The following is a 14,943-nucleotide window of genomic DNA, read 5'->3' on the forward strand; positions in this document are numbered from 1 at the left end:
CAGATGACCCACCTAAACTGTGTAAACTAACTGGGTTATTGTAGCTGAAGAGAATTATGGATTGCTTACAGACAGTATTCTGTTTTCCACAACTCTGGTATTTATATAAAGAGTAATAGCAGGAGGAATACAGCAATGACTTCTGTCAGCTCTGCTGGAGACAGAAAAAAATGTCAGTCTGTGGCCTGAGACCAGTGGCATTCATCCTGCGTAACAGTGGGGAAGTCTAGGGACATCTTGCTGGAGGTCAGGAAGGATGTAAGCTGCAGAGACTGTAAGATGCATCTTGCTTACTTCCCTCTGATAACTAAATCAGTCTTAAGTGCGCTGAGGATTACAAATAGGAGGCTCTAAAGAATTTCACTACATTACTAAAGGATATTCTTAGAGGAAAGCTATCAAGGGCAACATTTGCCAAGTTTTGGATGTGTTTGTTGTAATCAAAGGTTTGGGGTTTTGTCTGGGATTTCTGACAGTACTAAGGAGTAAAGAGAGTCCTATCTCCCAAAGTGAAAAATGAGGAATGAATAAAATGTGAGTGAAACCCATAATGCTCTCCATTATCAAAATTGGCTTTAATTACAGAATATTGCAATTAAAAGGGAATGTTTGAAGCCTTTTATGTTGTCTTTACTCCTTTTTCAGTCTAAGTCTTTTTTTCTTTGTTCTTCTTTCTGCAAGTTCCTCTCATACTATTCCAATACTTCTACCCTTAATGCTAGAAAGAAAAGACTCAGGAATAATTTTACACTATTTGCTATTTCTTTTTTTGTGGAGTGCTGTGAGAGAAGTCAGAATTTTGCTTATATCAGAAAATACCAATCAATGCATAACCTACAATTGTATGATGATTGCTTTAGTAGATTTTATTGTAGTGTATTGCAGTTGCCTTAAAAATATTTATATATTTAAAGTCAAAATAATGTGTGAGTTTGTTACTAATGTCACTTGACAAGATGGGCGTTCTTCTTAAATGTATACTGTCTGCATTACCAATTTTGAAGAATTGGAGATGGGAAATGGTTGCATTTAGCTTGTTCTCAATAGGAAAGAACATAACCAGGGCTGTTCTTACTCACTTCTCCCCATTATAGCTCTGTGTGACATATGTAGATTCCCTGTCATATACCCTGTTGCATGAAGTGGGAGGAAGAAAGTGGGGAGAAGTCAGAGAGAATAATTATACTACTAGGGATATTTCTGTTATGAGCAGAGATCAGTGTCTTGCTGTTGGCAGCGTTGCCTTTCCCTTCCTTCTGATTGGTTTTTGTGCTTCACATTTAGCAACAGACTTTGGCTGAACATTTCACTTCATTTTTTTTAAGCTAGAAGAGACATAAGGGAAGGGAGAAAAGATCCATCTCACCGCTTCTCTCCCATGTGGTCAGTGTCCTCACAAACTTGTCTTGTGGTGTTCTTATTTTGTCTTTGTCCAAATTTGCAGCAGCACTGTGGGCTTACCTATCGATCGAAGCTTACCCTGGTTGCTGTCACCAGGCACCAGGAGCACTGTCCTGCTTTATGCCACATAACATATTGAAATGAGACAGATGCTGTAGTTCAGCAACGTGTCTGAAATTCACCATTTGCTTCTGAAAGAAGTATGGATCAAAACCCCAAGTAAATGAAAGCAAATGAGCAGCTCTAAGTGCAGTAAATAAGTATACATGTATGTACACTCTTGAAGGCTTATTCTTCAACATTTATTATTAAAATTAGAGTTTCATTTATTATGAAGAAAGAAAGAAAAAATGTTTTCCATGAATATTTGCATTTCAGACAGGTCAGTGATCAGCTTCTCTTTTTGCAGAACTGTACAGCTGCAAAATTAATTAGTGAGGTCTTTCAATACCAATTAACACAATCATCTACCAGTATTTGATTATCACAAAACCAACACAGCCTTTTCTTCCTGTGGTCCCACTTCCTATTTTCTTCTGTACCGCTGCATTTCTCTGCTTCAGCACTTGCAGTGCACAAGTATGTCTCATTTTTAGTTCTGGAAATTTCCGTTCAAAGGACAGGAAATTCCAGGTTAGGCGCATTACATGACAATGAAATTGTCATATCTTTCAAAAACCTCACTGTAGAAAAAAGTGGAGAAAACTTCATGGATGAAGAACTGCAAGAAATGAAGAATGAAATAAAGATGACAATAGGGAAGTGAATAAACAAGATTTCTGGCAGATCTCAAAGAACCTAAGTCTGTACTGTGATGTTTTATTTGTTCTTTGTGCAAAGATTATGTATGTGCAAATAAATAACATATATGCGCTAATGTCTATTTTATGCAGAAATAGATGGTAGGTGCCTAACAAAGAAGCCATAAATGGACTTTCAGGGAAGAGCAAAAGCGTGGTAAAGTTATGTAATACTTCTTTTGCATATTCTCTCTCCTTCCAGCTTTTTTCAGCTCAGAGTATTTTCTGAATCTGTCTATTGATAAACTGACTGTTGATATGCTTTTGAGATCTCAGCAAGAGGTGACTTCAAAGCACGTGTCTGGTCATGAACCTGTGCAAACTTTTTTGCCTCCACGATGTTCTCTGTCCTGGAGCCCCTCAAATCTCTGATCGGTTGCAGGAGGAACCATTAACTTTTGGGTTTTTCCAAACCTGCCTCCTAGTGGCTTTGTTTGGCTTCCTTTGTAGCAGGACATTATGAGTAATCAGTCACTACCCATGTTCTTTATGCCAGTTACGGTTTTGTAAACCTCTCTCATATTCTGCCAAGTTGTCTTTTCCAAGCTGAAGAATCATAAATTAATCATTACAGGTTTGTTTATGTAGCAATGGAAACCATTCTGTAGCTTGAATCATTCCTACCCATCTCAGAACCACATCCAGTATTCTTGGCTTCTTTTTGACAAAAGAGATCAGAACTGCAACAGTGTTCAAGGGAGGAGAGGACTGTGTGTTTATAGAACAGTTCAATGATTTTTCTCTTTATTTCTGTATACCTTTCCAAATAATTCCTATCATTTACTTGGTTGGTGGGTGGACTGATTTTTTTTCATGGACCATAATCATGTGTTTTCATAGTGCAAAGTCTTCATTCGTGAATAAGGCTGGTCGGCTCAGGTCCATTATTCATATGTGAAGAAAGGACTGGTTTTTTGGCACATGCATTACTTTATTTACATTGAATTTACCTGTCATTCTACTCCCTAGTCACTCAGTCCCTTAGGTTACTGAGGGAGCTTTTTCAAAAGTTTTACAACCTTAAGTGTTCAGTATTGTGATGTTTTTCTGCAACATTTTGAAGTTAATTTCAGTTTTGCTACTCTGAATATTATGTATTGATTGCACACTATAACTTCTCTATTCTTTTTAGAATTTTGAGTACTCATTCACAAGGGTTATTCCCTTTTATCCTAAGGAGACTTAATTCCTTTAATAACTTTTAAAGACCTTTTGTGCTTGGTTGGTTGGGGTTTTTTTGGGGGGAGAGAGGGGGGTTTGTTTGTTTGTTTTTAAGAATCAAATACAATACACAAACTGAGTCATTCTTTTCTACGTGCTCATTGGTTTCTTCAGAGTACATGACCAATTTGGTGAGAGTGGATTTCCGTCTATAGAAAGAATTTACTATTTTAATTTTGTTTGGTTTATATATTTATATAGTTAACACTTATTTGAGTTTCAGATAACTTGTTCAGCGTAGAATTCACAGTTGCTCATCATGAAATATTGAATCCTCTTCAGATCCATTTATAAATTCAATACTCTGCATTAAGTACTCCGTGGCTAGGAGTTTGAAAGATTCATATTTGAGGTCCAAGAGGCATCATCTTCTCTTGGTGATTTACCACTGTATCTTAATATTGTTGCACATGGAATTCTGCAGCATTTGTGCTGTCTTCTAGTTTCTCCAGTAGAACAGGATTTTCATTATTCAAGGATGTCTTGAAAAGTCTTTGAGAGTGTGACGCTTCTCAAAAAGAGAGATTTTTCCAATCTTATGTTTGTGTCTTAATCTCAGTTTCCATACACTGTATGTACACGTTTTGGTAAATAAGCACCCAGATGTTAGAACTTCTAGACTTAACAGTATGCATTGAGGACATACATAAAGATCATAGAATGGTTTGGGTTGGAAGGGACCTCAAAGATCATCTAGTTCCAACTCTTCTGCCATGAGCAGGGACACCCTCCACTAGACCAGGTTGCCTGAAGCCCCGTCCATACTGACCTTGAACACTTCCAGGGATGGGGCCTCCACAACTTCTCTGGGCAACCTGTTCCAGTGCCTCACCACCCTCACAGTAAAGAATTTCTTCCTTATATCGAATCTAAATCTACTCTCAGTTTAAAGCCATTCCCCCCCTTGTCCTATCACTCCATGCCCCTGTAAACAGTCCCTCTCCAGCTTTCCTGTAAGCCCCTTTAGGTACTACAAGGCTGCTGTAAGGTCTCCCCGGAGCCTTCTCTTCTCCAGGCTGAACAACCCCAACTCTCTCAGCCTGTCTCCATAGCAGAGGTGCTCCAGCCCTCTGATCATTTCTGTGGCCCTCCTCTGGACTCACTTCAACAGGTCCATGTCCTCCTCCTGTTGGGGGCCCAGAGCTGAATGCAGTAAAAAGATCTCTCCCAGTACCTATTTTTCTGCATTATATTTGTCCAAGCTTTATAAAATCATTGTGTTCTGACTTATTCAACCTAAGAAAGTGAGACTGCATATTTGGGCTGGTTTACATACATTTTTCAGTTTCAACTTTCAACCCATAAGCCAGTTTAGGACTCTGATTCAAGCTTTTCTGTAATGTAGTTGGCCTGTATCTCTGCATATGTGGTGCTCAGTTTCATTCAGTGCTGAATATCTAGTGTTCTGCGAGGGTACCTGAACGGTCTAAAACTGCAAAATACTGTGGTAACCTCAGACCGACAAACTGATGGTGAAGCAGAGTTGTTAGTTACCACCATCTACCACATCAACAAAACTAAAAGGAGAGTTTAGTTCTTAATGCATTGTGTTTCTACCACGTATTTTTGTAGCTTTTATACTTAAATTTTTCACCCACCAAACTTAAAATTTCAATCCTTCAGACTGTGTCTTCTTGTCAACATTGTCTTAAGGAAAGACTTATCAGACAGTTGTCATTTGATTTCTTTGGTGAGAAAGACCTTATGATGATGCTTTTAAAAGTAGGTGGAAATAATTGCTGAACAGTAATAACAGTTCTGCAGTCAGTGAGCAACAAAAAGCACTTTCCTGAATGGCATGTTTATTTTAGCTGCTGAAAAATTCTTTCAAAAAAGGTTTGTATGACTGTTACTCACCATTACTCTTCCGTTTTGATTCTTAGGAAAAATAATTTGCTTTTTATTTTTTCATGTGGTTATCTGTCATGCTTGAAGGATAGATTTGCAATATGGACAGCAGACATGGGTGAATAGCGCAGTCTGATACAAAATCTGCAGAGAATGTTGATTTTGCGTTACTAGTCAGCAGTCCATGATATTTTATCTTTGAATTCATTTTGGAGGAAGTAAAAATGTGGAGTTTACTGTCAAATCATGTAAGATGAAAGATTATTTATATCTGCACCCTAGCAAGCAATCTCAGGAAGTGGATTAACAGTTGAAGGAATGTTGATATTTTGTTTGCAAATCTCATTTCTTGATTTATTTACTTGCAGCCTTTCTATTTATAAATGCCATATTTATGGTCTCATTTTCTAATTCAATGTTTTTAGTATTTAGAATTGAATTATGTGTCCTGATTACTTTTGTGAAGTGGCTTATTACAATATATACTTTTATGATCCAAAATAACACTTTCCTACAAGGAATGTGGGAACTCAGGACTACTTAAATGCAAAAGGAGACAAACGTTAGTGAGATTTGTGTAAGGTATAAGGTGCTAATGGTATTTTTATGGTACTTTATAGATGATTATAAAAGCAGTTACTTTTGACTGAAAGTGCATAAAGTTATAAAGGAGTGACTGTTTTGTGTATCGTGCTCTCTGAATATTTGGCTGGGCTTTTTTGTTGGGTTTGGGGTTTTTTTTTCCATCAGAAAGACTGTTGGAAGAATTAAAAACAATTGGTTTATGTACTGGGAATGAAGGAAAGATGCTGCTCTTGGTTCCAATTGTTCTTTAAAAATTTCATTTGGTTAAAAGAAAGAGGGTTGCCCTTTGTGGGATTAAAGACTTTCCCCAGCTTGTGTGTATTGTTTTTTCATGTTTTTACTCTTGTGGTTTGAAAACTAATTAATAAAATTTTTACATAATGATACCTTTACTTATATTTATATATCTACAAGGTTTCCTTTGTGAGGAAAAATGATTTATATAGGCTCTATTGCACAGTCTAGAGTAGTTACCCATCTTGTGGAGGTAGAAACCCAATGACACCATTTAAAAGTCCATTATTTTTCTAAATATCATGGATGAAAGAATTTATGCTATTTGGGATACTAAATGTTTTATCGGTGGTTTTAGACTGAATCAGGGAAAACATCAGTCATATGCTTAAGTAATGTTCTCAACCAAGGTTATGGATGGTTAATTTAATATTTTGTTTGCACTTGCAGAGATGCTTAAAACATGCTGATTTTATCACTGCTTTTGCTTTGTCTTCCTAAATTGTATTGATTCATTATATATTCATTTTAAATATGATTTGTTTGTCTGCTCAGTGTGGTATGTTTTTGTAACTTCAATGGTTTAAGTAAAAACCCTCCCTCTGCTTCCTAAAAATCCTACTGTAAATACAGCATGGAAGCCTGTTCTTTTCATCCTATGTTAGTATACTCATTTTTTATTTTTTATTTTTTTAAATCCTATATTCCCTGTTTTGTAGTCATCAAGTGCTGGTATTTATATAGAGGACAGCACATGGATGTTGAAGGGAGATGATTTGGAGAATACCTTGTGCTAAGTTCAAGGTCCATTGGATGTATCAAAGAGTGTTTCTAGCAGAATTTAAGCAACAAACTTCACAGATGCTTCTCAGAATCCCACTAGATTTTTATTGATATCATGTATAAACAGGAGACACACGAAAATGTTACGTTTCTTTTGGTCCGTTTTACATTCATCTTTGAAAATGAGCTAATAAAGATAATAAGATGGCAGCAAGGCCAGTTTAGATCAAAGGTTTATCTAGTCCGGTACTCTGACTCCAAAAATAGCCAAAACTTGATGTGTAAGAAAGAATGTGAAATCGGACATGTTTCACAGCCGCCAGTGGCTCATGGACTTCTTGGGGCAAAAGTTTCGTCTCTGTGTTCAGTAATGATTCATGGATTTTTCTTTTGAGCCTATATAAAATCTTAACAGTCCTACAGCCAACACTTTTCTTGAGTTAGAGTGCATTCATGTCATCAGTTTGTGTGATATGAGCCAATAAAATCCGAGTCATGTGCATTAGAGTTCTTACTGTAGACAGATCGTGGCAGTAGTACCTGTGCTTCATTGCCTTCTCCTCCCATTCAGAACACTGAAGCCTAACTCATAGGCTCTGCTCATAGGAAAAGCCAGGCAGGCAGGATTAAGCTGTGCCTCCAGCAACAGACCACTGCTGTGTTCTGAAAACAAGACCAGGGTACTCCATTTGTATTTCTCCTGCACATTTGCAAAGAAAAAGTTCTACAGTGGATTTTCTCTAAACAAAATATATGAGCTTCTCAACAGTTCCTAATTATGCTGCTTTACAAATAATGGGAAGAACATCTCTTTCAGAGTAATTAAAATTTGAAGTAAAAGGAAAAATAAAAAACAGAGCAAGCTTTTAGTTTTTTAAATAATTTGTGTTAATTAACAATAACAGCAACCACATCAAACACAAAAGCACATTTGTCTCGTTTGTTGGCTGGTTTATGTAATACTTAGCCCAGGACATTGTCTGATGGGTGCAACTTTGGCATAGCTACCAGAACAGGGCGACTTAATAACGAGGCAGGCAATCATCTACTTCATCACAAACACTATCACCAGTAGAGCAAGCTAAAGCTGGAAGCCAGTTGTTATGTGGCATTAAATACCCTGTGTATTCAAACGGATACCAACAGTTAATTTAGCAAGGATGTTTTAGGAAGTGATAGTGTTCATTCAGCTAGGCCTGATACCTTATTGCTCCTGCAAGATTTGAAAAGACAGGTTTTTCACCAGTCTACTTGCCCTTTGAACGAACTTCAGTAAAATTATTGGCCAGCTTTCACACAAGGCTGTGGGGTAACAGTGTACAGAATTTACATGACAAAAATGGTGAGTGAAAGTAGAATTCCTAAAAACTATCTTGCTGCCAAGAAGTACAGAAACTTGTTGCCTGATTTTAGAGCTATTACTAAGACTATGTGCAAATATTGAGGGAAAGTCTCTCTGATCTGTGCTGCATACTGGCTGTAAATACAGTCTACAGCTAATTGCTTTTGGAATGCTAGTAGTCTTTAAAACTCAAAAAACATATGGCATTGAAAATTAAAGTAATTCTTGTTTGCAAACTAGGATGGTGTACTATTTTTATTTTTTTTAATGCGATACTAAAGCCATTACTCTTCTGTGGGTCTTTTCCAAAATACCTTTAAAACTTTAGGTGAGTGGAATATTCGTAGATACCTCATGGAACGCAGATACTAGGTATTTAGATAAAGGTGTGTATTCAGTTACTCAGCTGGCAAGAGTGCATCTTACTAAGGTGAGATTCACCCTTTTCTTCACAAAGAAGATAAATTAACTATTATTTTGCATCTCTGACAAAAAACAAGTGAAAATCTGATATTTCAAAATGAGGTTTTTTAGTATTTTTAGGCCAAGTATTGTTTAGGCACACTGAGATTACAGCTATCTGATGGTGACCTGTTTTTTGTCCAATTAGAAATTAATAGGACCTTGGTATTGATTTATTTATACCTCTACTATGAATAAAAAAGCTGCAGATTTTTTCCAATCGAGTAGAAAACAAAACCGATAATGTAATGAAAGATCAAATATTACTGGAATCATATAAGAATGAGTGAACAGCTTCTCTTTCTGGCTTTTGTGGTACAGGAGATAAGAACCAGCTCTAAATACTCCTGCTTGAAATGTGTAAAGACTGAAAATATTTTATTGTTGCTGTTACAGGATAAGAAGGCTTATCTGGACATCATCCACACCTATATGGAAGTCCATGGAACTGTTCATGGGACAAGCACTATTTATATTCCCAGCTACGTAAAAAACCATGGTATACTCAGCGGGCGGGATTTGCAGTTTCTACTCCGAGAAACCAAAGTAAGTTTGTCAAGAGGGAGTAGTGGCAAAAATAACTACAGATAGACAGTATCTGAAGTGCATGCATTTCACCTCTTGCGAATGAGCTCCTAATTTAAAAGCATTGGAAAAAGAAAAGACCAAATGTAAAGGAGCTTAAGTTGTCTTCTGTGTGCTAAGAACACGTTTTTTATCACGTCCATGTTTTGTGGATTGACAGCTATTATTAGAAAATTAGAATGACAACCTACAGTCACAGACACATTTAACAATCAGCTTGAGAAATATGGATAAATGCATTTTTCATTTTCTTAAATTTGATATTCAGCTCAAGGAGATTATCAGCTGAGAATGTGCTTTGGTTTACATCCCTGATGTGACAGGTAATATCTGAAAGCTGTAGAATAGGCATGCTTGCTTTGTCCTACCAATGACTTTAACCTACAGCGACCCCACTCTCTGGGGGGAGAAAAGAAGAAAGGCACGGACTTCATTCACCATTCAGCTCCTTCTTCTGCTTCAGCTGTGCAGAGCAAGCGAGCAAAAGAGCATGCTTTTTGTGGCGTGCTTTGCCTGTGGCCCCATAGTCCAGGGAACTCAAGATAAGGGACAGTATACACATTGAAATAAATAAACTTTTGTCCCCATAGTTAGAATGCTTTGTGAAGTTTTCTGTGCCATTCCCATAATCTTTGTGGCACTTTACAACGTTAAAACACTTTAGTAGATTACATTTGAATAGGATGTTTAACTTTCAGTTGGTGAAAGCAGTGGTTTGTATGTTGAAAATTAGCAAAATGTGTGGAACTGCACCACTTACTCCCCATTGTTGATAGTTTCTTGCTGTGCACTTCTACAGAAGAGTCTATTAAAAAAAGAAAAGAAAAAAGCAAGCACCTCCCAGTCTTCCCACACAACTGCAGAGATCTCCTTTTTGAAATATTTGGGGAAATGATGGTAATTTGACATCTCTGTGTGACAGCTGTTGGCAAATTATGACTTTTTAAAGGCAACCGCTGTGTGTATGTACTCGATGCATACAGACACACATAATGTTGCAGATTAAAACGTCAACATTTACTTTCGTCATAGATAATACTAAGATTACACAGCTTTTGCCTGTGTGGAGTATGAAATCACTGTGTTAATCATAGTACTAACATGGGAAGAATATTGACATTGTAATAACCCCAAGCACAAACAGTCATGTCTTTCTGGAGGAAAAAAAAAAGTGTTCTATTCACTGCAATAGCAAAATAAGCTAATGGACTTCCTGTAGAATTACAGAAGTCCTTATAATTTACAAAGTACGGTTCACAATCATGGTTATGTTTGAGTAAGTCTTCCTCTAATTCTTTATCAGTCATCTTACATGTATTACACTAAATTATCAGTTATATTTGCTGTGCCCTAATATGCAATGTAAGGACACATTCAATTTAGGACAAATTCAAGTTGATAGATAGATATTATGCAGCTCAGCCCAGTGCAGTTACATGGGGTTTGTGACACAGGAAGTAGCCAGACTAGTTTCACTCAGTTTTTGACTATTAATTGCAATATCAGATGGAAGATATTATCTTGTGATTGTGAAGTACTACCGAGATCAGTATGTTGCTTATTCTTCACAAATTCTGTGTTTGTGAAAAGCATGGATCTACACTGTACTATTTTCAAAGTCCTGCAAGCATTTCAGATTTTAATGATTTTCTCTAATATTATTGTGCATTGGTGTTTGGGTTTTTTTCTTCCTAACATTGGGGAAAATCCTTTGAGAATTTGCTGCATTTTTAGTAGATGGCACTGAGAAACACATCAATGTGTTTCAGAACCCTGTATCAGGAAGCCAGTGTTTTTATCATATTATGTTTTTGATACAATCTTTCTTAATAAACTTTTTTTTTTTTAAGTCTGCAAACAGTAGTTTCGTATGGCTTTTCTGAACTTTTGTTAGCAGATTTGCAAATGACAAAAGCTGTTTTCCTTTTAAGGAAATTATTTATTTATGATGCAGCCAGGCTAAGAAAACTTTGACCTGATGATAAGCAGTTAAGAGTCCATCTGCTTCTCCTAATACTTATTATTGTCAGGCAAATGGGAGCGCAATGTATTTCTGATGTTGCAACAAAATGAAATTAAATATGGCTTAATGCATCATGAATTTTGGTTATTATTCCTGTCTAATACTTACTCGTTCCAGTATATCTAGTTTAACAGAAAAAGTAAAACAGCGGCATCCTGGGATTGAAAGTGGAAACTGAGATTTGCCATCTACTTTGCTTGGACTTTTTCAGTTGGAGGTGGATTTTTGGGTTGTGTTTTGTGTTGGGTTTTTTTCTGGCTGATGTTTAGTATCTCATCGGTACGCTGGCTGTTCTGCCTTAGCATATGGTTGCCTCTCAGTGTTGATCAAGAGACATACTTGCTCTAAGTCATCTTGTTGCCTGTACGTTCACAGTTGCAGATTTTGATATCCTTTAAGAGACAATCCTTTAACATAGCTTAGCATAAAACACCACTCACCTGTCTCTGCTGGCCACCTGCTGCACGTGTGGGCCAATTGTGTTTATATCAAATGGATCATGGATTGAATTGCCAAAATAAGTGCAGGTTTTCCAGTAAAATCAAGCTGACTTGAACAGGAGCTTTGTTCCCTGAGGATCCTCGTGTATGTGTGCACATGCATCCAGTGATGTTCAAGGACACTTTTTAATCATAATCACTTTAATCACTAGGCAACGTGACCAGAGCCCCATAATGAATTTAGTTACGGGGTTTTGTCACTAGACAATCAGCGTGCTGAAAGTATGTGAATAATGGGAGCCGTCACTCAGGGATGGTAACATCTGTGGGTACAATGTTCACTTGAACCATCTAGGCCCACTGTTTGCTGTCTCCAAGTAACCAGCTTTATGCTTCCAGAAACTCTCAGATTCTTCTTTTTCTTAAACATATGTTTTCAGACCCAAGGGTAAGGATTGTCTTTCATTGTTTGTGATTTCAACATTGTGTTAGCAAGTTTTTGTTAGGTCAGCTGACAAATGATCTAGTTTTCATAAAGTCAGAGCTAAATAATAATTTAACAGATCACACAGTTCAGTGTACTTAGAAGTGCCATTTTATGTTGCACTGCTTCATTTTGCCCTTAGACAGCAAAATACCGATAGGTGACAGCTCAGTCGTGATTCTTGATCAGAGTTTTGCATTCCCAAAATGTATGTGGTCTCTCTGCACTAGTTGGTATAGGACACAGTTATTCCCAAAAACATGCAGCTGCCATTTCATTCGGGTGTGTACTATAAAGCAACACACTTCAGAATAAGTGTGTTTTCCAAGCAGGAGGGGGCTGTTTGAGATTCATCATGGCTAGTTCAGCTGTGTAGTGCATGACAATAACGAGACATGTCACCAGTTCCTAATGAGAAGATGTAAAGCCATTCATCACATCAGAGGAAAATAGGGTAGGCGAGCTGGCAGCCTTCCTGCCAACTTACATGGCTTCTTGCCAAGTGGGCAGCTGGAGGAGTTGGACCAGACTCTCTTGGAAGAACCAGTACTGAATTCCTGAGAAATACTCCTCCTTTTGAGGAAGTTTCAGATGCAAGTTTTTACTTCGAGTCACTGTGAGTTTTTGAGGGAATCCAAATTCTTTTACTAAGTGGAATTTACAGTTACTAAATGGTGATTAATAAAAGTAGGAGCAACACCCTGTTTAGACAGGTTGGGAAAAATCCTGTTGCAATGTTGGATAAGCAGAAATAGGAAAACAAACTTTATTTTATATTGCCTTTTACGAAGTAATATATTTTTTACTTCCACATGCTCCACAAAATCAGCTGAAAAGACATTTAACTAGTGTTTCTAATCTAAAGTTGTTTCAATCACAAAAGGATTGACTTTTCCAGAAAGTATTTTATATTCATGAAATAAATGTATCAAGATAGTTAACAGCCTTTGCTACAGTTCGTCTTCTGTAGTTCAGAAGAGAAAATATAAGTTCAGTAAGGTGGCATACAAAAGTGGTGATAAACCTGCCAACCCAACAGAATATATTAGATAAAGTGCAGTAATGTTAGAAAGGGGAGAGGAGAAGATAAACACTCCTATTTAGTCTCTGAAATATGAAATTTTTCTCTTAAATATTCAGCTAGTCAGAATTACAGTCAGTGAAGTAAAACATTCATTCCTTATTTTATACTTTTGGCTATAGTTTAGAAAGACTGTTTGTTCAAGTAATCATTTTAATAATAGTCCAATCTGGTGCCATAAATGCCCCAAATAAATTGCTTAGTGCAAACTGAAAGTCAGTGGTTTCCAAAAAATAAAAGAAAACCCCACTCTTTTCATGGGAGTGGCTGTGAAGCACGTTTCACGTCAGAGAAGTTTCCATTTAGCTACTACAGCATGAAAGGACTGCCTATATTATAATCAGAAAAGAATGGTGTCTTGGCTGGTCTGATGCTGGGTGGCCAGCTCAAAAGCCTGAAATTCCAAACCAGGAGTTCAGGTCACTGCAAAGGCAGAAAAGGTTCCTGAGGAGCCTTTCTTACAAAAACCAAAGTATTCCTGCTGAAGGGTTTCAACACCTGCTTTACTCAAGTTGGGCAAGTGAGATTGCAGATATGAATCCCCTTTCTTGATTCATGCATACCTGTAGGCACAGACACACCTGGGTAGAAAAATTTGGAAACAAGGAACTGTTTTGTTTTTTTTTAAAAAAACCCACACTGCTGTTACCATGATCATTTTACACCTGTATTTATTTGCCGTTCTCCCCTGTAGATATACTTTAATACTGCAAACTTCTGACAATCATCTCGTTGTATGGGGTGTTAGCATACAGAGCCTACTGTGGCATGAGCATAAAGGAATTCTAGTCTGCATAGCAATTCTGCTGCAGCTAACAAAGCAAGATCAGGGCTAACGTTTTTGAACTGTGTGTACCCACAGTTAAGTTGCCAACATTGTCAAATTTGAAGTTTTGCATCTTCAGCCGTAAGGTGAAGGTAGCTGCCCACAGTGGATTCTGTTACCAGGCACAGTGTCCGGTAAGAGAGGACCCCAAAAGCCATAGTCAGCAACCTTACGTGGAGGCAATAGTGTGCATTTATATCACATAATAGTGGAATTACAGTCTTGTAAATTTTTATCATTTTGTGAGAGAGCGCTTTGTCTTCCACACAGCCTCAACTGTACTGAGGATGGATGCTTGCTTCACTAGTACCTTAAAATTATTGCCTGTTATTTCTACTTTTTTCTTTTTTTTTCTTTCTTTTTTCTCCACGTCTTTTTCAATTAGTGCCTTGCATCATTTGTTGCATACTTTTAGGAAGTACCTTGACAGATTGTTTTGGCCTTTCTGGAAATAACAAGCTGCATGTAATTCAAAGGATTAGCAAACTAGAGCATCATAAGAATGAGTTACAGAAATGACCTGTGTTCTCTAATGCTTGCTTTTTCCATCATAATGAATGTGACTTTCTTGAGGCAATTAAGATATTCCTCAGTTTTGATCTTTATACCATACAATAATACTAGCTCCCTAACCAGGAAACATTAATAAAGTGCAATTTTCAGGAGCAGGGTCTAGATTCAGTTTAGGAGTTTCAGCTGACCTGATGACGATATGATGGAGAGTGATAGAAGATTTTGGAGGGTTGAAAGAAGGCAGTGGGGGGCTGTGGGCAGCTGTGAGCCAGGCTGGAACCTCAGGCCAACAGGCAGCACACGCACATGCACCAT

At 37.3% G+C, this 14,943-nt stretch overlaps 1 protein-coding gene across 2 annotated transcripts in view; it reads left to right on the top strand.

The window, feature by feature from the left end:
* MGAT5 (alpha-1,6-mannosylglycoprotein 6-beta-N-acetylglucosaminyltransferase) overlaps window positions 1-14,943 on the top strand; it is a 133,928-nt gene that overhangs the window by 98,675 nt on the left and 20,310 nt on the right. For both annotated transcript variants that reach the window (XM_075757178.1, XM_075757179.1), the window contains one exon: window positions 9,073-9,222. In XM_075757178.1, the coding sequence (XP_075613293.1) occupies window positions 9,073-9,222 (150 nt within the window). The remainder of the gene's footprint in view (window positions 1-9,072; window positions 9,223-14,943) is intronic.

This window comes from Balearica regulorum, chromosome 6 (assembly GCF_011004875.1).
Source record: "Balearica regulorum gibbericeps isolate bBalReg1 chromosome 6, bBalReg1.pri, whole genome shotgun sequence".
Taxonomy (NCBI): domain Eukaryota; kingdom Metazoa; phylum Chordata; class Aves; order Gruiformes; family Gruidae; genus Balearica; species Balearica regulorum.